Below are 21,787 nucleotides of genomic sequence, written 5' to 3'. Positions count from 1 at the left end.
TGTAACACTGAAACTCAAACATGGAGCAGTAAAGGAAGGAAGCAGCAGACTAGAAGTGATGAAAGGACACTGGTGGAGGGTCTCGGCACTCTGGTAGTGGGAGAATGACTTTGTATTCCAAAACCATAACGCTAACAATAGTATGACCTTGTTCCCTCAATTACCACTGGAAATAAATAGCCATAAATGATTATTTAACAGCACACTTGTTATAAAAGCAAAGATTTTTAAAAAATGGTTCAGAAACTTTCACTCACCCAAGCCATGAACTGTGTTGTAGTCGATGTCTGTGCCATATACATATGCACCAAAATGGGCAGATGCTATTAGGAGGCCACCTGAAAAACCACATAATGATAGTCCGTTAACCAAAAAGTGCCAAACTCTTGTTTCCTCCCCTATTTAATCTGAGTCAGATTCTTACAAAGTAACTATAGAGTGTCCTAGAATGACACTAACCCTGGCCATATTTAGCAGGTCTCCAATTAAGAAAACAAAACAAAAAACCACTAAGACACATCCACCACCACACTGGACACAAAACAGAGAAATAATGTATCACTGCTTTAAACAGCACTAAAGAAAATACATCTTCTCAAAATAATGGGAAATTCAGACATTTCCCTCTGACTTGGAGAGCTACACCAGCATTTCCACACCTGTGACCCAGCACTTCCCTGCACACAGACCAGCAGTCACAGTTTCAAGGAACTGAGGAGAATATCATGTTGGAAACGTTAACTATTATAAATTGAAACTATTGGAACAAGATGGTTTAACTATCTGTATTTTAAGCTATAACTCTGAATTCCTAAATAACTTATCAAACCGACACCAGTATAATCAGTACGATGACTTTTTTTACTTACTTAGTATTATGGCCAATGTAAAGATAATGTTTCAAATTATCCAAAGAATAACCTGACTGAACTAAGGTAGCAGAGCTGACTGTCACTTAGGAAGAGAATGCAAATAAAGATTTTTAAATTAGTGAAGCCCCTTAACATAAAGGGTAACAACTTTTTTAAGGTTTTAAGAAAAAGAGTTAACAAAGTTAAATTTTTTCGTAACTCTACTATTTATTAAACTTTACTTTCATTAATGATCCCAATTAAACTTTCTTAATATTTTGGCATAATTTCTAGTATTCCTAAGGATTCCTAATTGCTAAAGACTGGAATCAGAAATATATTCTCAGCTGGCAAGATATGCATAGACTTCAACCAAGAGAAAAAAAACTAAAACTCTTCCTTACATCTTTTTAAAATATAGTATCTAAAATTAAGACGAGCAGTGTTCTTCAGAGGGTTAAGAGCTATATATTCATGGTGTTTCTTCTACAATCATTTACAAAATAATCTGGTAATGTGCAATTAACAATGCTTTGCTCGTGAAAATCTGGCATCTGTCTACTCTCTATGGGAATCCATGAAGAAAAGAAATAAGTACAGCAGAAACCAAAACCTAGATCCCCTCATACTAACTACGAAACACATTTGTGTAAGCGGTTAGGTAAGTAAGACCGCCTGATCATTATTCTCTCAAAGGAATAGTTCGTATTTTAAGCAAGTTACTATCTGATGACTTGGAATACTCACAAAATCACTTCACCCCAATTACGAGGAATTACTACAATTCTGCCATTTAAGGCAGATACTCACCTAGAAGAACTAGTTGCCAAGGGAACAGAAAATCTTTCTGTGCTTCCTTAAACAGAACCTTATCCATTTGGTTAATGAGATTTGAGTACCAAATTAGAGTACCACTGCTGAAAGGAGATGAATAATCTGTTAGACTGTATCTGTTAGTTAACTCTGTGCCTTTTAAACTTTTTAATAAAATCATTATAAATTAGCTCCTCCGAATTGGTGACTGGGCGAGCACTAAATTCTATAGTTGTTTTTTCAATTGAAACTTAAGTTTTTTTTTTCTTTTGCATTTATTTATACCTTAGCTGGAGTTTCCTTGGAAGCACTCTGCTGGAAGAGGGGATGATTTAAAAAAGGAGGGGTGAAGTGTCGAGAGGGCAGGTAGTGTACTCTTACGACACTATCAAGCATAAAAATACCACATATATAATTCAGACTAGCAATTCACTTGTTTAATGCTTTATTATTTAAAAACAACCACTTTAAGGTTAGGGTAATATTTTATAGATAAAATCAGTGGACTATATTTATATAAAAACCAATTTACAAATTTTTATCTGTAGAGACTTAAGTGTGAAGCTTTATAAGAATATGGAAATGAGAGACTGGGCTTTGGTTTTGCTGAAAGTAAAAGAGAAAAGAAAGAAAAATGATACTATACCTACATAGGCTCTCTCAAAAAAGAACTCAAAATCAGCAGACTGGGGAAAAAAGGGATACTGCTAGAAAATAGAATTCTATGAGATAAACTTGAAGAGTCGGGAAAAAGGTCCTAGAAAGAGTTGTGAACAAAAGGGGGTGAAAAAATATTATACAGACTTGGAGAAATTCCACCTCTCTTCATCTCTCCTGCCCGTAGGATCCTCTCAAAACCAGGACAGTTTCTCAGCACCTAGCTTCTTTGCCTAGCATTTTGTAAGGATAAAGCTGCAACAGCCACACTCCCTTCTTATATTTTAATCATCTGAAGATAGATGAGACCAGAGAAAAAACAGTCTCCAAGGTATACATGCAATTACTAAAGGGGCTGGCAGGCTCGAGAGGAGAAGCAGGGCCAAAGGGGTCCGCTATGGCCACAGGCCCCACCAGAAACCCACCCCAGAGAGCAAAGCAGCTGCAGACACTGCACCAATTACTGTCTTTATAACTAAAGAATTAAGGGGGTGTGGGGGGATTTAACCCTTGATTTCACTGATGCAATAATTCATGAGTCACAAATTACAAGTTATAGTTCACTAAATATTTACAACAGCTGTAAATCCTACCATGTGTCAGGTAACAAGTCCTATTACTGGGGCTGGAGAGAGCCCAAGGGTTAGGGGATATGGTCTTGCACATGGCAGACCCTGGTTCCATCCTGAGCACCAAGACCTCCAGGAGTGTCCCTGAGCATAAAGACAGGAGGAAGTCCTGAGCGCACCCAGTTTGGCAGAAAGGGAAGGGGAAGGAAGGGGGAAAGGAAAAAGAAAAGGAAGAGGAAAAGAAAGGGGAGGGGAACTCATTTAATCCTTATATTACTATTACCATTTTACAAATGGAACTAACCGAACAAGTTAAGAATCCTGCCCAGGTGCTGAAGCGATAGCACAGCGGGTAGGGCGTTTGCCTTGCATGCGGCTGGCCCGGGTTCCATACCCAGCATCCCACATGGTCCCCCGAGCACCACCAGGAGTAATTCCTGAGTGCAGAGCCAAGAGCATCACTGGGTGATGACCAAAAAGGCAAAAAAAAAAAAAAGAATCCTGCCCAAAATCACACAGTAACTAATAGGACATAAGATATTCTTCATTTCCTCTTTCGTCTATACCATTCTACCTCCTTTGGGGTCAGCACCAATTAAAATAAATACATATCAGCTTGTCAATTAAATAAACAAAGGTACTAGGATTAAACAAACTAATTCAAGTGAAGTTAGGCACTCAGTTAACAGGACCTGTAAACCACTTACAAGTCTTGTATCCCAGGCAAACTGCACCAGTTGTAGGGACTCAATATATTTATTGAATTCATTCTTTTAGTCAGGCTCATATTAGAACTTGACTTGCTAGCTACTCAGAGCTGATTCACTGACAGATACCTCCCTCAGAAAGAGACATGGTAACACTTAACAGTAACAGACCGTAAAAGAAGAGGGAAAAGTATTTAGGGAGGGGAAAGTTTAAGTCTGTTCTTACAGTTTCCCATAAGCTTTCTACATTCAGGAAATGAATCTAATTCCATTTTTGTGTCTTTAACATGAAAAAAGGACTGGATATACCTAATTTATTTTTAAAAGGCCAGGTAAGCGCCTTAGGCCCTCGAGCTGGAATATGGGGCACAGGCTGGGGGCTCTGGGCACTACAGTGATGGTGAAGTAAATGCTTAATCCAACACCGCCAATGGCAGTATTTCTGTCAACACATAACCTAAACTACGATTTTTTTTTTCCAAAGGGAAGGCATAAAGAGAGTACAGTGGGGTAGGGCACCTTCCTTGCCTGCAGTCTACCCAGGTTCAAACCCCAATACCCAATATAGTCCCCCCAAGCTCCCACAGATGTGACCCCTGAGCTCCACAGTCAGCAGAAAACCCTGAACACCACCAGATGTGGTACCCCAAAGATGAATGAAAATAAGGGAAAAAAATTATAATGAGACATAAATAAAAACTGTATAAGATTACAGTTTCTTAAGTGCATTTTTACTGGGTAATTGTAACATATTCTTGCCGTCAACTACAAATATTGTGAATATAATGACTCAAATTTTAAAAAATATTGAAAAAGGAAACAAAAGGAAAAAATAACAAATACTTTTTGAAAATCTCTGGTCATTAGGGACCAGAGCGATAATATAGCAGGTAGGGCATTTGCCTTGCACACAGATGACCTGGGTTCGATCCCTGGCACCCAATATCATCATGGCACCCAATATCATCCCTTAAACACCACCAGGACTAATTCCTGAATGCAGAGCCAGGAGTAAGCCTTGAGCACAGCTGGGTGTACCAAAGTCAACCAAACAAACAAACACAATCTCTGGAGGATGGCACAGCAGGGGCCAGATTTGTCGGTCCTTAAGCAGGTACTAACCATCAGAACAAAAGGCAGAATAAAGAAGATCAGTTTATTTACAAACTGTGCCTGCTGACAATTACTAGTGCCAGTCCTACTAATGCTACAGTTAAACTACAAGCACAATACAGAAATGTATTTTAGTAGCATCTTTGCAAAAATCTTTCTCTCCCATTTTCTGTTAATTATCGCACATATGTTTTCAAGTAATCTTCCATTAGTTGTCCTACATAAACAACCAAATGAGCTCATATATGTTACCCACTCTAAGCAGTTAATTTAAAACCAACTTAGAGACTGTCTTCTTGGCCTTTACCATTATCAACGTAATCAATAACTTGGCTGCTGGTTGCAGAGAGCATTTTATAATCTACCACGCCTGTCTTCATCAAGGGAAGGATATCTGACTTATACCGGGAACTCTTCTTTTAGGTTTGCTTCTGAACCATACCCAGCAGTGCTCAAGGCTTAGGAAGTCTTACACTTCGTGGTCTGGTGTGTGTGTGTGTGCCTCTGTGTGTGTATACACATAATGGTAAAACCTTGTATGTTGGACAATATATCCTGTTGATAATATATGCTACTGATAAGGATGTGGGCAAACAGGGATCCTTATAATATTGCTAGCAAGAATGTAAAAAGGCATAATAGAAAAGAATTTGGAAGCATTCAGCAACCAACTATGCAACGTTTTCAAATTCCACTCCTAGGAATCTGGCCAAAAGCTCAATCTCCAACATTATGATGGCCTGTATACACAACACTGTTCACTGCAAACAGAAACTACCAAAAATGTTCAATTATAAGAGAAAGGACAAATGACTATATATACAGATATATATATTATATATATGTGTGTGTATATATATATATATATATAGAGAGAGAGAGAGAGAGAGAGAGAGAATAAAAACAAGAAAGACAATCTCCTTGCTGGAGAAATGACTGTTACCAGGATTTAGGTATGGAGAAGATGAGCGATAAAGGAGAGCGGGAAAGAGAAAGAGAGCAGTGGGAAGAGAGAGAGAGACAGAGACAGAGACAGAGAGAGAGCACCCAGGCAAGCACCAGGCCAACCAAATATACAAGGACAAGAGCCTGATTTGCGCTACCTGGAAAGTCCCACAATTGAGCATGTGTGAGCTCCAGTCATCACAACAGGAACAGAGGCCAGGGAAGGGAATAAAACCAATAAAGCAAGCAGTGAATCACAGACTCCTTGGAGAAGAGAAGAGGACCCATCAGTTTCAGAATAATAGGTAAGTATGCCGGTGCAAAGAAGGGCTCTGGCTTACAGTAACTGGTAAATCCGGAGGGACTATCGAGCTGAAAAACCATCCCATCGCATCTATCAAAGACTGCTTCAGGTAAGGCTCATCAGAGGAAGGCAAGCCTGACTAACAGAAAATGAGGGGGGATTTTAATGCTGTACACAATATTGATGTATCTTAGTGTGTTTTGTCAGGCATTGCCTGTTAACTGCATGGGGAATAATTAGTAATTATATGGAAAATCAAGTACTATCATAACTAGCTTATCAAAAGTAACATTATACTAACTGTTTTGTGTGTGTGTGTGTGTGGTGCCAGATATCGAACCCAAGGTCTCATGCATACAAGGCAATTACCTAACGACCTAGTACCATCACCAGCCCTGTGACTGCCATTAATAGGTCAGCTAAAAAACTGGAATAGGAATGTCTAAATATTGCATTAAAGTACATTAACTTAACTTTGCTGTGTTGTGCATAGGTAAGAGACCAATCTTATTTTTATGGGTATCCCAGTTCTCAACATATACTAAAATATCTAAGAATAAAGGGATTAATGAATGGAATTTTCAAGTGGCAAATAAAAGCATGTAAATAAACTAAAAGAGAAAGTGAAGTTAATGGCAAATTTTGAACCAGTTTAAAATAAGCAGAAGATAAATATATACTCTTTATTCTACTTTTATTCCTGAAACTTTTCTCTAGGTTTTATTTCATTTCCAGTAAAAGCTTAAAAAGTTGGAGGAAGTACATAAAAGAATGATGATAAGGAGAAAAGATGAGTAATATGATGAGGATGGGATTGACAGAGAAAATTGTGGAATGAGAGCACAGACTCAGGTACCAGATTAACTCAATAATAAACCAATAAATAAGAGAAACAACAACAACAAAAACCCTTTCATCAGCTAGTATCTTTGACTTTGATATTCCTTTCTAATTACCTATCATGTTTCAAAGTTGGTTTATAACATAATCACTAACAAATTCTAATACAAAGTGAGATAGGTCCATCATAATAGTTCTTAAGGGGCTGCGGAGTGATAGTACATTGGGCACAGCATTTGCCTCGTCTGCAACTGACCCAGGTTCAAACCCCGGCACCCTATACAGTCCCCTGAGCCTGCCAGGAGTGATCCCTGAGAACAGAGCACCTTGGGGTGTAGGCAAAAAACAAACCCTTAAGCTCAAGAACTAAAGAGTGCTTGAGTTTGAATCCTACGAAGCAGAAACACTGTATACCACTTTGCCTCTCAGTAACAAAATCACCCCACAAAAGTTTTTAAAAGTCTCTCTGTACTGACTGCTCTAAGAATTCAATTAAATAGTAACTACAGGGCCAGAGAGAGAGCTCAATAGACAGAGGAGATTCTTTGTATGTGAGAGGCCACATGTGGTCTCCAGCATATGGTCCCCAGAGCCTTGCAATGTCAGGGCTGACCCTGGAGCACAGAGGCAGCAGCAGACCTGAGCGTTACAGGACGTAGTCCAACGCACCAGGCCTCCCCCAAAGAGAGAGACAGAGACAGAGACAGGACAGAGAGACAGAGAGAGCAGTGCAAGGCAGCAAGAGGCGCAAAGGACAGGAGCATATGTTTTACATGCAGACGCCCCGGGCTCAAGGTCAGGCACCACATGGTCCCTTCAGCACCACTGGGAGTGACTCCTCACCCCAGAAGGAGGGTATTGCATAAAGCCTCATGTGTTTACTATTGAACAAATGTGAGCTTTTGCATCACTGCTTATGAAGTTCCTGATGGGGAAAGATGCTCCAGGGAAGAACTCTAACCACAGCATAAATCCTTCTACACAGTCTGGATCACAATGGATTCAGCCGTGCAGACCAAAGAATGAGTATTCTTAAGTAGGGGCAGTAATCAAGCAACACTGAACGGAGGCAGAGAAATTTTTCAGAGTCAGATAAGCTTAAAATTTTAAAACCAACACCCTCTTTATTACAAGCCCACCCCAATCAAAAACACGAGGCGGTGGGGAAGGTCACAGCCTCACTGGCAAGGCTGAGTCCACCGCTATAGCCATTTTCTTATTTTCACACTTAAAAATCTCCAACCCAAACCAAACCAAAGATATGGCATGTTAACCATTTTTCTCCATCTAAGTATATGGTCATCAATTTAAAAGACATTTTAAAGTCTTGTCGCTCAAGTCTTTTTTCCCCTCCCAAGAGGTGTTTTTTAAAAATAAATAGATAAAACTATACAGCTTTTTATTTCTATAGTGTGTCGTGTTGCAATACACAATGTGCGTCCATACTACCACAATGGATTTTATGAAAACCCACAAAGTAGTAGCTATCATCTTTGAAGTGGCAAGATGTCAAAACACTTGCTATTAAATATGTGGTTAGCTCAGTCATTATCTAATTATGTTTAACATATTCCTTTCATTTAATCTTTTCGCAAAAATATCACCTTAACAAATAGAAATAAGCAGCACTTCTTCTTTAGTTTGGGTTAAATTAGAGTACCTGTTCCAACAAATGGGTCGAAGACAATATCATTTTCTTTCACTTTTCCATGGTTGGCCATGATGAATGATAAACCAGCATCCATGCTTGTATTTCCAATAAAGTGCCTTTTTTTGACACTGTATGACTCAATTAGTTCTCTCTGTCCATCTGCAATCTAGATCAGAGATACTTTCAATTTAGGATTAAGTGTACAGAACAGCCTTGAGAATTATCCACAGTGAAACCATGGAATCTTAACAAGAACTCCCTTCCCACTTAGGAATGCCTAAACTTATTGCTTTCAAAAAATGTGACTGACACAGTTATGGACAAATAACTTGTTTCAGTATGTTGCAATTTACTTTGACTTTTCAAACCAAAGTTCAATTGAATTTGAAAACAATTATTCCAGGGTAAGTGATGAGTAAGCTTTCTTCATCTCTTTTTTTCCTCCAAAGCAATATTCTGCAATATTCTGCAATATACGCCATAGCTTTCACTCAGAGCTTCAAGGAAGTGGGCAGAATTTCTCTGCAGTAATTTAATTTCTTTTCAGAATGGAAACCAAGATTGAAGAGCTTTACAAACAAAGCCCCTCAACTATCATAACACTCTACCCTTTCCAAGGCTTTAAGAAAAAGGTCACAGTTTTTTTTTGTGCTAGTCTTGGGTGAGTTCTCAGGCACACTACCTCCTGCTTTGTACCTGAACTCATCTAAGAAGCTCATGCATTTCATAGGTATCTCTAGAAAAACAAAACACATGACCATATACTTTTCAATGATTTTTAATTCACATAGTAGTTTTAATTCTTGAGTTGCCTTAAGGCTCTAAATGCAAAGAGTTAAATACAAAAGCCTAGACTGTTGCATTTAAAGAAACAAATAAACACACACAAAAAAAAACTTGCTTACCCATCTACCAAAATAAATATTCAGTGGGTTCTCTGGGATGCAGTTTGGATCCAAACCATAATCTTCCAAAATCGAAAATATATGCTGTGGCTTCTTTAAATTGACTTTTCCTTCAAATGGGAGAAATTCAAGGGCCTGAAAAATAAAAGTAATTCCTGACCAAAATATTAAGCCTAGTTCAAGGCTGCTTTCCTGTTGTGGTAATTAGGTTTTGAAATATTAAGACAGAAGCTAGGGAAGATGATTCGGCAGAAGGTATTTGTCTATTCATTTCCCTCCCAGTCTATAAATTTTTTAAAATAAATAAAAGTAATTCTAATAGCCTATAAAAAAGAAAGTACGCAAAATTTATACAATAACACTTATTTATAAGTCTGGGTATTCACATTAAACAAAACAAAAAAGTACTTAGCACACACTTGTACGAGTACTAAAAGTACTTAGCATAAAATGAATATTTAGCAGACATTAGATATTATATTTCAAAAGCGACCAACCTACATTAATCCCATAGTTTGGGGGCTTTCACTAAATTTACTTACATCTATTCGCTTTATTTTTTCTTCTTGTGTCAATGTTTTATTGAATGTGTGAATCTTTATTTTATATGTAGAGTCTGAATGTAGAAATGGAGTCTAAAATAAAAGCAGACAGATACTTTAAGTTCAGTTATTCTATCAGACCTGCAGATTTATCTGTAAGAACTACAATGCATTACGCACCATCTTTTCCACTGGGTAGCTTTTAAGAGAATTATACAGTTCCTCTGGAGATTTTCCATGACCCCATAGTTCAAACATAGACCTAGGAAATAAGCAGCACCAACCTCAGTAAAGCAATTGGTTCACACAATAAAACGTACCATTTCATTATTCTTTATGACTGTTCCACTAAAGCAAGTATTTATTGTCTACACTATGAATAAGAAATATGCATCCTAAAATAAATGGAGCCAAAATTCAAATCACATACAGGAACTTAATCTTATACCAAAGGAAAATTTAATTTAAGTCAATAATTTCCGAGCTTTCATCTTGTATTTGTATATTCAAACACAAATTGTCCAGAAAAAAAGAAATTCAAGAATAATATGAATTGCTCAATTTCTGATAGTAATTAAACATACAATTTAATTTGCAAATCTGACACAAAATTCTCCAGTAATGCAAAACAAGGAAGAGAAAAGCAATGACAATAATAAAATCTAGGATAAGTAACATCATTATATTAACACCAAGACATAACAGCCAAAATCCCTCTAAAAAATAACACAGTGAAACATATTTCAAGGAACTATTCTTTCTTTTCATCTTATATATCATCAATATGCATAAATAAAATAGATCAATAAAATACCTATTTTAAAATATTTATTTTGACCTTCATAAATAAAATAAATAATTCAGTTATTTCTTATAAATAACTAAAATTCATCTATAAGAAACTTTTCTTACTTTCAGGCTCTAAATTGTTTCTTGTAACCTTTGGCATCTCAATTATATGTAATAACATAATGTTAATATCTTACGGTGGGTAGGGCGTTTGCCTTGTACTCCCTCCGCCGACCCGGGTTCGATTCCTCTGTCCCTCTCGGAGACCCGGGCAAGCTACCAAGAGTATCCGGCCTGCACGGCAGAGCCTGGCAAGCTACCCAGTGTGTATTCGATATGCCAAAAACAGTAACAAGTCTCACAATGGAGACATTACTAGTGCCCGCTCGACAAATCGATGAACGGGACTACAGTGCTACAGTGTTTACTTAACATAAAAGTTTTTTAAGAGCTGCTGCCATTTCCTCACTGAAATTCTTCCTTGTGATTCCAGCAGATAGCTCTCTTCTGTTCTTCTACTGCCATCCAGTGGCAAACTCGTGGAACTGCAAGCTAAACTGAGCTCTCGCCCAAGAACCAAGCATTTGCTGAAAGGAGTTATGAGATGTACAAGGATGTTCATTCAGAAGAACATTACAACTTCTCTTACTTGGCACACACTGTCCGTTTCATTACATTTCTTGCAATGTCTTCGGAGGGAATGTTAAGAATCCAAAAAGGAGACTGAAAGAAATAACAACGTATATCTTATTTCTGTGACTTTTATGGCCTCATATGGTTTCATTAAAGAAGCCAGTAAAAAAGGATTTTTACTTACTACTTTCATGTAAAAATACCTAATCAGGTAATAATACACCCTTACCAAAATAAAAAATATTTCAACTAAAATGCAAATTATCTTAGTAGGTTTTATTAGAATCATGTAGTACAGTGTAATAACACTCCCATGTCACTCGATTGATGAAAATATTTGTAAAATCAGGAACGTTTCAATTTCAAGTTAATTTTGTGCTTTTTTTCCTCTAATAAAGCCTGAGCAAAAGAAATAATGCATGCTATAGCACAATGCAAAATTTCAAAATTTTCAAATAATTTCTTATTTTTTTTATGTCTAACTGCTAAGTAATATATTACTTTCAGTCATGGCCACCTGCAGGGAAGTAAGGGGCTTGCATAAATAAGTAAAAGGAAAAAAATACAGAATAATTGTCAATGATTTTTATTACTCTAAGGGGGGGGAAGTCCAGTTCCATTAGGGGGGGAATTCCCAATCCTCTGTCTCTATGCTCAAAATTACTTTGAGCCAGAGAGATAACATAGTAGATAAGTTACTTCCTTACAAATTGCTGACCTAAGTTCGATCCATGACACCCCACTTAGTTCCCTGAGCACCGTCAGGTGTGATCCCTGAGCACCGAGCCAGGAGTAAGCCCAGGAGTACTGCTGGGTGTGGCCCCAAAACAAAAACTAACACAATGTTACAGGCACTTCTAAACTCTACCTGAATAGCAGTTTGCTAAAAGAAGAGGAAATTCAGCTTGGCCAATTCCTTTCAGGTAAGCACCCTCACCGAATCCATATTCTACTCTTTCAAACTCCATCAGCAGTGCAAGAGACAGAGAAGTACAAAACCAGGCAACTTTCTCACATCTTTTATAAGAAATCCTTCCCATCATATACACTCTTTCTTCTTTCAATAATATTTACAATATTTACAAGAGCTATCAAAATCTAAAACTTATCCCAAGAGGGGAAAAATCATATTTTAATATATTTTTCTTAAGAAAAACTTCAAAGTACTATTAATGAAATAAATCATTAGGTCAGTGACGGTGACAATGGAAAATATTGCACTGCCCTATTAGCGCTAAAGGCTATTATGGAGCAACAAGCTACAAACGGAAAAAGTGGGAAAGACAGACTGCATAAGCTCCCAAATAGAGGGAAAAAGGACGGAGAGGCACATTCCCAAATTGCAAGTCATGTCAAGGACATGAGACTTGTGAAGGACCTTTTCTTTTTCTATTTTCCAAACTTAAATACATGGAAAAACCATCAAATACAAAGTTCAGAATTCAGAATCACATATGCACATTCATCTTTAAAATGACTTCTGATATAAACCTCAGATGATTCTAAGTTTCCATTCTAACTTGCACAAAAGAGCCATGTTCTCAATGATGAAACAAACAGATATTGTGGCACAGCTACTAAATTAAAATTTTAAAACAAAAGGTAGGAGTGTAGCTCAAAGCTTCACTGTACGCCTCCTATGTCTAAGATGCCGGCTGAGGTACCTGGCACCCCAAAACAAAACATACTAAGTCCCCATTTCTACCTCCACCAGCCCCAGTAACAAAATTTATTACATTAAAACCAATAAAATAGGGGCTGGAGGGATAGTACAGCGGGTAGGGTGTTGCATGCGGCCGACCTGGGTTCGATTCCCAGCATCCCATATGGTCCCCTGAGAACCACCAGGGGTAATTCCTGAGTGCAGAGCCAGGAGTAACCCCTGTGCATCGCCGGGTGTGACCCAAAAAGCAAATAAATAAATAAATAAATAAATAAATAAATAAATAAATAGATAAATAAATAGATAAATAAATAAATAAATGAACACTGGGACTAGGTCTAAATTACTTTCCAAAACTAAATTTTCCCCCAATATCATTATTTGTAGACCCCAGAAACAGACACAAGAAACTTATGCGCACATAAACTTAAAATGTTTGATTCTTCTCTTCAAATCCAAAGTTCTATTCAGAAATGTTCTAATAAAAAAAAAAAGAAATGCAATTTACCTTTCCATAAGTTTCTTGACTGCTTGTGAACTGTCCTCCAAAAAGTGAGAGTAAAGACTTTATTTCCTATATTGAAAATAGTAGAGAGAAATATTTTAACATGCGAAATTTAAAGTATATTAACAGAGACAGGACAAAATATGGTTAAAACAAATGAAAAAGAAAAGCGAACTGGTGCTCTACCTGAAATATTCAAATGTTCATGACCTCATAAGTTGCAAATCTAGGTTCTGAAAATATCTTATAGTCAGAGCGATCTAAATTAATTATTGAACCATTTTAGACAACAAGAATGCTGGAAGGAAACTTTATCACCAAATGACCTGATTTTGAAAAAGAAATTTGAAATTGCCAAAACTCTATGAATGTATTTGATAAATTGATGAATAAAAATACTCGTAGTTTATTTGATGCTTAGAAAAGAAATAAGTGATCAACTAAGGAGGAAACACAAGTTATCAAGTTACTACTATAAATTAAGTTCTTTTCCTCCTAGACAAAGTTACAGAAACAGAAACCAGCTTAATGACATGGATACCTCCCCCCCCTTCTCCAAGCCCATCCATGAGCCACCATGAGCCAGAAAGAAAGCACACCCAGAAAGTATACCAAGAAAAGGGCCTTTTCAATTAAGGCAACACCTCTTTTATTCATTGCAGCACTCAGTAAAATGTAGGTTATTGAATTAACCCAACAACAGAGTAGTTGATGAAATGAAAGTATGGTGTATATATACACAACGGAATATTAAACTGCCTCGAGGAATGATTAAATAAGGTAGCTTGCAGCAACGTGGATGGAGCTGGAAGGAATCATGTTAAGTGAATAGGACAGAAGGACAAATACTGGATGATCTCCCCTATCTGTGGTATACAGAAGAACAGGAGGAGGGAATACAAAGTATCAAAGGGGGGGGAGGATACCTAGATTACCCTTGACCCTAGATTATAGAAAAAGAGGGCAGGGGAGAAGAGAGATTGAGGCGGGAAGAAGAAACAGATGGACAGCAACAGGCATAGGGGTAAAGGGGCCTTGGGCACACTGGGGGTCGAGGTGCGCATACACACAGCCAACAAGCATGAGAAAAACTACAACCACACTTTAAAATTTGTGTCTGTCCTCTCACAGAGCAGGGGATGAACAACCTCCCCTCACCCCCCTGTTCTTTCAGGAGCCTGGCAGTCACGCCCACAAACTGCCTCTGGCACCATATAAGCTCATTAACCAGCCATGATCCAAAGACTCATAAATAAATCTCAAAAGAGCTCAACAAGCTGCAGAGATGCTCCTGGACCACAAAGTCACCATCCAATTAAAAATTTAACTCTAGTTGTATCACCCCATTTAAGTTTTCAGATTCCTGGAGCGAGACCTCAAATTCTAACCCACTGATATACCACGAGTAGCACACCACATCGGATGGGATGTAAAGTAGAAGGTAACCAATCTCGATTAAGTAAGTACTAGCACACAAGACTCAACCTGTAACATGTTAGTAATCTCTCATACAAGGGTTTAATGGCTCCAGGGTGAGATACAACAATCTTTACATACTTTCTTTTAAGGAACTTTTTTTTTGATGATCTTTAGCAAATTATTCCTAACAAGCAATACAAAATAAATTATTTACAGCTTGCAATTGGGACAGGCTTGGGTGGTGGTTGGGAAAATTAGAAATAATGGTGGTAGGAAGATGTAATGGAGCTGTGACTGGTGTTGGAATATTGAATGTAACAAATCATCGTGAACAACTTAAAAAACTGTGCCTTTGAAAGACACAAGCTTGGGACGGGGGTGAGAAACATGGGGACACTGATGAAGGGAGGCTGACACTGCGGGCAGGACTGGTGTTGAAACACTGTACACAGGAAACTAAACTATGAATAACTACGTAACTCATGGTACCCTACTAATTAAAAAAAATTTTAACTGAAAAGAGAAAGGGGGAATGGGGGGTAAAGGATCTGTAGATAAGGTGCAGAGACTCTATCGGGAGGATCTAGGCTGTTATTAAGTGAATCAGGACGCAGTGTTGAACACAACACTGTCCATCAAGTCCAGTGAGTCAAAAAACTGGATTGGCCATGATAGCACTTAAAGAAATTTATATTGTGTAATGTTCATATTAAAGTACACTATAAATCAGTTTTGCATTTTAAAACATCAAAGCTTGCTGCTCCTGAAATACACTGCTAAAAAATAGCAACAGGCTAAGTAAAACACCCTCACCTTTTTTTTAATAAAAGACTAGTCCATGGCATATCACTGACTATATTGTCCAAAACTTAAGCAATGATATAAATTTGAGAGAAAATGTGATGATCCAAGCCTCAAATTAAAAAGCAAATGATAGACAGTACAGCAGGTAAGGCTCTTGCCTTGCCCACGGTCAGCCAGGGTTAAATCCCTGTCACATAAGGTCCCTTCAAGTGCTACCCTGAGCTCAGTCAGAAGAAAACCCTCACAGTTAGATGTGTCCCACCGCGGGCATCCAAAAAATGGTCAATTAAAAGCAAATGGTGTTGACTTCTGCTTTCTGCCCCGCTATTCCAGATAGGGCTGCCTCAGGCTGACAGCACTAGGACTATTCCAGAACAGGGGCAGAGCCCCTCCCTACCAAGCGGGTCCCTGCAGCCTACACACACGACCTGTGGCATAGTAAGGGCCCACAGCACAGCTTCAGAAGCACACGGCTGCTTAGACACCTGTGCGAAAGATCTACTCTGCAAATTACATGCTGCTGACAGTTACTCTGTAGGGTAACATTGGTTGGTCCTTTCTGCCCTGCCACAGGGAGCTTAGGTTTATTGGGTTACTCCCATCACAGTACTCCCATTCCTCTGTGTTTATTTGTAACCTCTTTGTGCTCTGTTAACTTGTTGTAAATATTGCTTTTCTCTTCTCCTTAAGTCCTTTGCATAGTTAATTCAGAGCAATGTCCTTTTTGTATAGACACAGGAAGACAGTTAATGCTATGCTTTTTGTAACTTGGGAGTTAACTGACTCTGAATGATAATTCTATCCTGGGCATCTGTTCTCTTGACTTAAGCTTCAGTTACTCTTACTTCCTAGCACCCCAAAAAGCAGGTCCTGATGAAGGACCAGATGGACCCAGGGCAGGCTGAGAGCTACACTGGCATTGAAATGGGCCTGGCCAAAGCGCCATAATATTTAACTATAAGTTAAGAGCATGGTCATGGACAAATTCTGTCATGAGCCAAGAACTAATAACTGGAGTAGGACCCTGCTAGGGTTGTACTGTAGCACTGTCATCCCGTTGTTCATCAATTTGCTCGAGCAGGCACCAGTAACATCTCCATTGTGAGACTTGTTACTGGCTTTGGCATATCGAATATGCCACAGGTAGTTCTCAGGCTCTGCCGCGCGGGCGGGATACTTCCGGTAGCTTTCTGGGCTCTCCGTGAAGGATGGAGGAATCGAATCTGGGGTCAGCTGCATGCAAGGCAAACGCCCTACCCTCTGTGCTGCTAGGGCTAGAAAAGATTAATCTGACCTGAGCACTGTAGTCTGAGATCTATAGAGAGATGTCCCCCAGAGAGCCACCCTACAATCTTAATGTGTCTCTTACTGTGTCCATATAAAATAACTAATGTTAAAAAGCAAAATTAAGATAACTAAGTTACTGAACTAAGGAGAGGAGAAACATCCTGGGTGGTATTTCCTCCCTTGAGCCTGATGGGCCATCAGGAAGGGCCTTTGATATGTTGATTGTGCTACCCCCAATGCATTGGTGAGAGAAGAGGGGAAGAGAGGAGGGGAGGGGAGGGGAGGGGAGGGGAGGAGAGGGGAGAGGACTGGAGAGGAGGGAAGGGGGGAGAGGGGGAAGAGGGGGGAGAGAGAGAGAGAGAGAGAGAGAAAGAGAAAGAGAGAGAGAGAGAGAGAGACCAGGGCAGCAAGATGGAGCATGGAGAGACTAGCTAGGCGGACAGAGGGAGAAGGATGTAGGGGAAGAATGCAGGAGCAGGCATACGGAGAGATGAGAGACAAGGCAGGGAGAGGGAGCACAGAGAGATGAGCAGGAGAGACAGGAGGAGACGGGAATAAAGGGGAGTGTGGGACTATAATGGGGAGCTTACTGAGATTAGAACAGGCGCGTGGGGAGAATGGAATAAATGGTAAGGGATCACCAACCAGCCTGGCCCTCGTCTCCTCCTTCATCCACCCACGGCCTGGGCCGCCCCGGGACGGGGAGAGACCTGAGTCCACCAAACGCCGGCAGCAGAGACGGAGAGCCGCAGAGCTTTCCCTAGCCACCCAGGAGTATACACATTACTCTTGAAATCATATTGTGAAGATGGACAGAGAAGACAGAGAGAACCTCTAGTTTAATCCCTCATCATCTTCCACGACTCATTCCCAGTGCAGCAAGAACACGAGAAAACCAATGGGGGAAACACCTAGAAGCCCACCAAGCTCAATGAGCAAAACCAGTACCACCAAAGAGGGCAATACCAGGAAATCCTTAGTATCTATAGAGACATTATGACAGGGCTGCTCAATGAGTCCAAAGAAATGATAGCACAGGTACTCAGCGAAGAACAAGAAAGTAGAGCATTGAAATGATAAAACTATTACAGCCCAAAATGACAGAAATGAAGAACATGGCAGGTGATATTAAAAAAAAAAAAAAAGAGCTCTGAACAGCAGAAAAACTGGAGCTGAGCAAAAAAAAAAAAAAAAAAAAAAAAATCAAGGAGCTCCAAGATGAGGAGGAGGAAACAACTAGGAAACAGCAAACTGGAAAATAGAAAAGAAATGAACAACATAACCAGAAAACGATGGGATGAGTTCAAGAGAAACAATAGAAAGAAGCATCAGAGTCCCTGAAAAGCATAAAGGCAAATGTGATGAAGACACAACAGTCAAAGAAATTCAGGGGGCAGAGCCGTAGTACAGCAGGCAGGGCTTTTACTGTAGAAGGAAAACCTGTGAAGGGGGCAGGCTGGGGAGTGGGAGGGGCCCAGGGATATTAAAGCGGAGAAAAAGGGGCTTTGGAGGTGGGATTATTGTTGGAACATCATATGCATAAAACAACTTTATGAATGACTTTGTGAATCATGGTGTCTCAATAAACATTACTAAAAATAAAATAGAAACCGACAAAAATTCCAGGTACACCGGTTTTCAGGTTGACACCTCTGGGGTTTTCTTGGAGTAGGGGCAGACAGTCTCCCTCTCCCACTCCCTCACCCCCACCCCCATACTTATGATATAGGCAGGTAGATAGGGAAAGGCCCTTGGCAATGAAACAGATTAACAAAGTCTCTGGGAAGGAGAATCCTGAGACTGACCCACCTTGTGGATACAGAAAACAGACCTGATAAGACCTTCAGCAGACCCTGAGGAGGTTGGACCCCTCCCCATGAAGTTCCTGGAATTCTATAGACCTCTCCCTTAATCTGATTAAAATGTGATCCAGCCTAAAGAAGACCATCACCACTCCCAACCTCCCTGGTAACCTCCTTAGCAACGGACTTTTACCTGGGAAGAAGCCCCCTCGTGGGGGCAGGTTGGAGAAACCCTATAAAGGCCACCTTGAACAAAGGAAGTGCGCGCATATGTTGCCTGAGCCCATGTGCTGCTTGTGCCCACGTGGCCGAGCACATGTGGTGCCCGAGCACATGTGTTGCCTGCATCTCCCCCCTTGAGATGTGTACTTTCATGTTTTCATGTCCAGTGCTAGGATGTGTGTAGAGCTCTCTCCACCCTTGGAGAAGCCCGCGTTCTCTCTTGAGTGCGTTATTCTTACTATTCTCTCTCCCACTTATCCTTCCTCCTTCCCTCAGAAACCTCTAAATAAAATCTGTTACTTCACTGCTTGTCGACTCCTGAAATTCTTTTCCGAGAGCGAAGACAAGAACCCAGTAAATCTGGGTCCCGGGTGGTAGAGGTGGCTGGGGAGAAAGTGACATCTTTCTCTTCCCTGCTTCACGGAAGTCACCCGTGGGGCCCACCGACATCACTTACACACCCACATCCTACAGCTGCCACTCTGGAAGCTCACTGGCCCAGTTCTACAGATCCCTGGAGTTCCTGGAACCTCCAAATTCCATAATACTGTCAGCCCAGTAAGTCCTAATTTAGATGGGAAAGTAATATAGAAGCTGACTAAGATTAATAAACAATAACACAGAAGACTCCACTATCAACAAACCCTCAGACAAGGGCTTAATTAACTCATGATAACATATAACGATTTTCACAAATTTTCTTTTACTTATTTTCTGATAATTCCATCAGCCATTTAGTTGTAACAAGCAATGTAAAATAAATTATTTTGTGACTGCTAAGGAAGCAGGCTTGGGGGAAAGAAGAGAAAAAAGACAAGTAGATTCAACTGGTAACGGGGTAAGCAGAGACCAAGAAGAATTTAAGAAGCAACTAAAACAACGAAATATTAAGAACGCTCTTTTATTTTTGTTTAGGGGCAGGGGGAGAAGGATTGTCATCATACCCGGTGCTGCTCAGGGCTTACTCCTGGCTCTATGCTCAGGTTCTCGATCTGTGGTGCCCAGGATTGAACCGGGATCGGTCACATGCAAGGCAAGTGCCTTAACCCTTGTAACTATCTCTCTGGCCCAAGAATATTATTCTTAAAATATGCAGCCTGACACTCTGTTCTCACAGCCTTGCCTAAGAAAACAACTGTGGTATTCACCTTCTTTGGTCACTAACTCCAGATGGACTGTCGTTCTACAGCACCTGGTCCCTTGAGCACCACCAGAAATGATCCCTGAGCACAGAGTCAGGGGTAAGCCCTGAGCACAACCTCTCCAGCTTCCTTCCGGTTGCTATCTGCCACATATTTGGTTATCCAGTAGAAACGAATACCCTAGTAGTTCTAATTTATTTGTTTCATCTTTAGTCTAGCTTCAGCTTACAAATTCAAGCACCATGCACGGATGGATGGAAGCAATCTTGAAGGTAAACAGTAATATATTTTTGCCACGTTGAAAACTAGAAAAAAGGGAACCACATTACAGCTCAGATCTGACAAACTCAGTATTCCTAAAACAAAAAGTCCCTGAAGATTAAGAATAGGAAGGAATTTTCTTTTAATGATAAAGGTCTGATACCGTTGGGAGAATTTTGGCTGGAATTGTTGGATAGTTAATGCTTTCCTCCCAAGCTCATGAATAAGACTGGTGTGTCCAATGCTATCACTTTTATTCCACAATGTGCTGGAGGTTCCAGAGAATAAAATTAACAACAACAACAACAACAACAACAAATCCCCCACCCCTCAAGTGATTTGGGTTCCCCTGTTCTCATTTCTCGGCATATCTCCAATCACTGATCTTAAGTAACTTCATAATATCAAGTTCCGTATCTGTCAAGCTCTTTAGCCTACACAGCATGGGCGTGGAAGACAGAAACTTTTGTCTTGTCGTGACTCTAAAAAAAACGGTGCTTGAATCCGTGAAACAATTCCCATCCCTTCCCGCCCACTTCGCCAGCATCCTACCGTAAGTAACTGACCACTCCCGCACCCTCCCCGCACAGATCCTGCAAACCACCAGGCACGGAGCCCGTTTCCCTAGCGGGAGACTGGGGCGAGACAACGCGAAGAACTGCGCGGGAAGAACGCGGCTCATTTCCACCCGCCCAGCCCGGGGACCTGGCACTAGGATAGAGGAATGAATGAAAACGCACAGCACAGGCTGCGGCGATCTGCCTCGGTCGTCTACTTCGCACGCTCCCCGCCCAACTCGGGTTCCTGCCGGCGGCCGAGGATGAACTGCGGCGCGTGACAGCCCCGACCAGCACCTGCACCCAGCACCCGCGTACATCGCCGAGTAGCCCCTGCATCCGCACACCAAAGTCCCCAACCCACCCCCCGCAGCCGCCCCGCACAGCGCCGTCTCCTCGCGTCGCGCGCACGCGGCGGAGGGCGATGCGGGCTCACCGGCAGGCGGAACTCCAGGTGCTCCTGCGCCATGAGCAGCAGATACCTGTTCAGAGAGTTCGGCAGCGCCATGGTGGCCGCCCAGACTGCGCCTGCGCGGCTGCACCGCCCCTGGGCCCGCCCACCTGCCCCCAGAGACGTTTCCGCTGAGGCGGAGCTGCCAGGACCGGAAACGGAAACGGGCGAGGCGGGCCTAAGCGCGGCGTGTTTAAAGCTGAGGTCCCCGGAGGCCAAGAGGCAGGTTCTTTCTTTTCCCCAAACAGGGTGTGTGTAGGAAGACTAGCGGGTCTCCCGCGCCCGTCCCATCTGAAGAGGTGTGGAGAAAGTGGGAGCACGTTTCAGGATCCAAACGGACTCGTCAGATGTCCTC

At 40.7% G+C, this 21,787-nt stretch overlaps 1 protein-coding gene and 1 non-coding gene across 4 annotated transcripts in view; one reads left to right on the top strand and one right to left on the bottom strand.

The window, feature by feature from the left end:
* TRMT11 (tRNA methyltransferase 11 homolog) overlaps positions 1 to 21,546 on the bottom strand; it is a 56,648-nt gene extending 35,102 nt beyond the window's left edge. Inside the window, exons 1-10 of one of the 3 annotated variants that reach the window (XM_055136919.1) lie at positions 21,418 to 21,546; positions 13,491 to 13,556; positions 11,336 to 11,409; positions 10,078 to 10,159; positions 9,898 to 9,990; positions 9,356 to 9,490; positions 8,460 to 8,616; positions 5,814 to 5,919; positions 1,662 to 1,768; positions 258 to 338 (exon numbers count right to left, since the gene is read on the bottom strand). In XM_055136919.1, coding sequence (XP_054992894.1) covers positions 258 to 338; positions 1,662 to 1,768; positions 5,814 to 5,919; positions 8,460 to 8,616; positions 9,356 to 9,490; positions 9,898 to 9,990; positions 10,078 to 10,159; positions 11,336 to 11,409; positions 13,491 to 13,556; positions 21,418 to 21,489 — 973 coding nt within the window. In that variant the 5' untranslated portion in view covers positions 21,490 to 21,546. Of the gene's footprint in view, positions 1 to 257; positions 339 to 1,661; positions 1,769 to 5,813; positions 5,920 to 8,459; positions 8,617 to 9,355; positions 9,491 to 9,897; positions 9,991 to 10,077; positions 10,160 to 11,335; positions 11,410 to 13,490; positions 13,557 to 21,417 lie in introns of those variants that run through there. The other 2 variants (XM_055136920.1, XM_055136921.1) reach the window with 2 other exon arrangements.
* LOC129404669 (small nucleolar RNA SNORA36 family) lies at positions 9,516 to 9,646 on the top strand. Its single transcript, XR_008630039.1, has one exon. It is a non-coding gene; the product is annotated as a small nucleolar RNA SNORA36 family (small nucleolar RNA).
* Positions 21,547 to 21,787: the final 241 nt, after the last annotated feature.

This window comes from Sorex araneus, chromosome 4 (assembly GCF_027595985.1).
Source record: "Sorex araneus isolate mSorAra2 chromosome 4, mSorAra2.pri, whole genome shotgun sequence".
Classification (NCBI taxonomy): Eukaryota; Metazoa; Chordata; class Mammalia; order Eulipotyphla; family Soricidae; genus Sorex; species Sorex araneus.
Note: the sequence above shows the minus strand (reverse complement) of the source record. Positions and strands in the feature narration are given on the sequence as shown.